Raw genomic sequence first — 3,387 nt, 5'->3', positions numbered from 1 at the left:
GTGACTTATGTTTTCTACCCACATGCTGCTTTCTCAGTTGATGGGCAAGCTATGTTAAAAGTAATCATTGAGGATTCCAGTTTCTGGACACATTGTGGTAAAATTGATAAAGAAGGACTTGTCATATTTTTCACAAAGTAATATTTCACAGATATAGAAGGCATATGTTATTATATAGGGAGCCATGGATTCTCTTGTTAAAGAAAAACACCATATGTACTTTAATACACATGATTGGTGGGTGGTGCACCGTTTTTGGTGGCAAGAATCACTGGATCATTGAGCTACAGCTACTACCTCATGAAAGTGCGTTTTTAATTTTGAATAATGCATTTTAAAGTACTCACAAGTGTAGAGTAATATTTAATTACTATTTAATCATAAACCCCAAAACACATTTTTCTTGTTTTCCATCATTATAAGCAGCTGAATGTTGTGCTTTAGCTGCAATTATTCCTTGCTCTGTTGAAATAAAATGGCTCACAGGAAACTCATATCACCAGGAGCTTAAAATGCAATACAGTAAGCCAATAATTTCATTATTCTGCTTAACCAATAAACACATTGTTGTGTTATTTTTTTAAACTACAGAAAAAAATTCACCAATATTCTATAGTAATTTAATTAGTTGAGCACAGGTCTGTTCATCTGCAACACTGCAGTTCCTATCATCAGTAGGTAATCTCTGTCTAAAGCTGATGGCCAAGAAAATGTGGAGGGGCAATGTTTGTGTGTCCAGGTCTAGAAGAATATAGTAGGAATATTACCATGGGTACTTCTATGATAACTGCATTGACCATATAATCATAGAAAAATGGGACAAGACAAAACAGATATAAAGTGTGCATGTTAATATATTTCCACTGTTTAACACAGATTCAGAATTATATGTTTTATTAACATATGTAATGTATACAGTACATGATCATTTTGGCTTTTTTATATTTTAAATTGTAGGCTTGGTACGTTTAATCAATGCAGTATTAGCAGTTTCAGTGGAAGTAACCATGAATATGAAAAAAATTGAAAAACTTAAATGGTGGATGTAACTACATATAAACGCTTCTTTGGCTTTCACAAACCACATTAATGACGCATAATGTATTTCATTTTCTTTACAATATTTTGATAAAAACAACAGTTTTTGTGGCAACAATCCTGCATTATTTTGGTAATAACAATAATACAAAAATATGACACAACTCTCCAAAAACAAACAGCAGAAAGAAGACTTTTAATGTAATAGTTTTTAAGGAAACAGATATTAAAACCTTGTTTCAGACATACCCCTCTTAAGATTGTTACTCAAAAAATCATCATGCTCAAAACTCAAGTTATTATGAGACCTTGAAATCATGAGAAGTTTTTCCTTGTTTGTATAGTCTTTTTTACCAGTCTGTGCCTGCTGTGGCACTATTAACCTGTCCATTGGATCTTCTTTATTCTCAAGTTTCATATAACCCTTGCTGTTGCTGCGGTCAAGTCTTGGCCAGCTTGGGTGCTTTCTTTGCTCAGCCTGAACTGTAAGTGTCGAAGGGCCCCGTTCTAAGTCTAAAGATTTTGAATGTGAAGACAATATGTGTAAAGATGTATTGGACCCAAACTGCTTCCTGGCAGCACCTGGTGATAAAAGCTGCCCACTTTTAGGTCCAGAAGCAGAAATTGAAGGGTCACTGATTAATGGTTCCACATTAGAGTAACTACGCAGTAGTGGGCTGCTGGGAGGTTTGTATGGTCTGCTTATATCTGGTGAAGGAATTGCTAATGAATCAATAGATACATTTCTCGGTTTGCTGTTACTGATGTCAGAATCTTCTGTTATGTTGTCAATATCAGGCTCATCAATTACACAGTTGTTGAGTTTTATTACAGGCAAAGTAAAAGCATTGATGGATGATGAGACAATAGACTTTGTCTCGCATTTTTTAGAACCACTACTTCTGTCATCAGCTACCCTATTTGAGTGACTGTGAAGGCCAAAGACAGAACCGGAGCGTTCCATTAGAAGTGGTGGTAGAAGGTTACTGAAACTTTTGTTTTTGCGAGGACTGCTTTCCTCCTCACACTCCATGTAACTGCAACTTTTGTAGCTACCAGAAAATGAAGCAATTGTGTTTGCTGCCAACTTAGATGCACAAGGGTTTTCTGGATGTCTGTATTCAGTTTCTCCATACAAACTTGGAAACGTGCCATTCAAATGTTTTTGCTCTTTGATCCTCATACTGTGAATGTCTATAACAGTTGAATAGATGTCTCTCATATGAATGACTTTTGTTTCTTTGTCTCGATTTTCATGAAGAATAGCATTGGCGCAGATAAAAATAAATATTCCTATGCCCATTGTAAATGGTCCCAGCATTTTCATTTTTTCAGAGTGTAAATGTTGTTCAAAAAATTTCACCATCATCCCAGGATGTCCCAGAATGTTGGTCTTATTAACATGTATAGTAAGTTCTGATGTCAAATATGGTTCTTTGTGTGGCCAGTATCCCAACACTGCCATAGCTATTCCAGCAACAGATATCAGTACTCCGAGTATAAGGAAAAATCCAGATGGTGAGTAGAGACGTATTTTTCCTCTAACAATCACTACATCTGCCTTTGGACGCCGTCGCACTGGCTTGACTTCAGGAGGTGGTGATGTAGGTCTAGACAAGAGATGCTGGGATCTGGCCGAGTCTTGCCTTTTTAAGGCTGCCAGTCCTGTTATAACGCCTCCAGTAGCTATCATAGTTCTGTCTTAGGATCTAAAGACAAAAGTTAGAGAAGAAAAGCACAGTGTTCAGTAAAATAGCTCTCAAAATAAAATGATGTCTTGGTCACACATTTAAATCTGGTATAATGAGTTGTAGGTGTTGCCCTATTAATATATATGTATATTTATATACATATAGTTAATGTACTTGTTTTATTTATGTTTGTTTAAATGTCATTAGCATTATCAATAATGTATAGGAGATTGAACTAATGACCTCATAAAAATCATGGCCGCAGCAACCACTTGGACCACTTGTCTCTCATACTCTCTCACTACACGCTATGTCTAGCTAATACAATGTGCAGGTAGTGACATCACATCCACTTCTTGCTTACTGGATCAGTCTGCACAAAGCACAGAGGAGAGACACATCACTCCTGCAAGGCATGGGCACAGGTAGGTTGTTTTGGGTCAAAGACGGCAAAAGATGATACAGGCAAGCTGTTTGGGGGCACTAACACGTTTGAGACACAGATGGTGCTGACAAGCTCTTTGGGGATGCTGACAAACTGTTTACAGACAAAGACCCTATAGACAAGCTGTTTGGGAACAAAGATGGCACAAACAAGCTGTTTGGGGGTTCTGACCCATTGTTTGGGACAAAGATTGCACTGACAAGTTGTTTCAGG

General features: G+C 37.0%; 1 protein-coding gene across 1 annotated transcript; it reads right to left on the bottom strand.

The window, feature by feature from the left end:
- Window positions 1-1,264: 1,264 nt before the first annotated feature.
- LOC149284804 (transmembrane protein 200A-like) lies at window positions 1,265-2,731 on the bottom strand. The gene has a single exon (XM_089496239.1). It carries the CDS (start codon window positions 2,729-2,731, stop codon window positions 1,265-1,267), a length of 1,467 nt encoding a protein of 488 aa, XP_089352365.1.
- Between the last annotated feature and the right edge of the window lie 656 nt (window positions 2,732-3,387).

This window comes from Sceloporus occidentalis, unplaced genomic scaffold (genome assembly GCF_023333645.1).
Source record: "Sceloporus occidentalis isolate IW3139 unplaced genomic scaffold, rSceOcc1.0.p SCAF_88, whole genome shotgun sequence".
Taxonomy (NCBI): Eukaryota; Metazoa; Chordata; class Lepidosauria; order Squamata; family Phrynosomatidae; genus Sceloporus; species Sceloporus occidentalis.
Note: the sequence above shows the minus strand (reverse complement) of the source record. Positions and strands in the feature narration are given on the sequence as shown.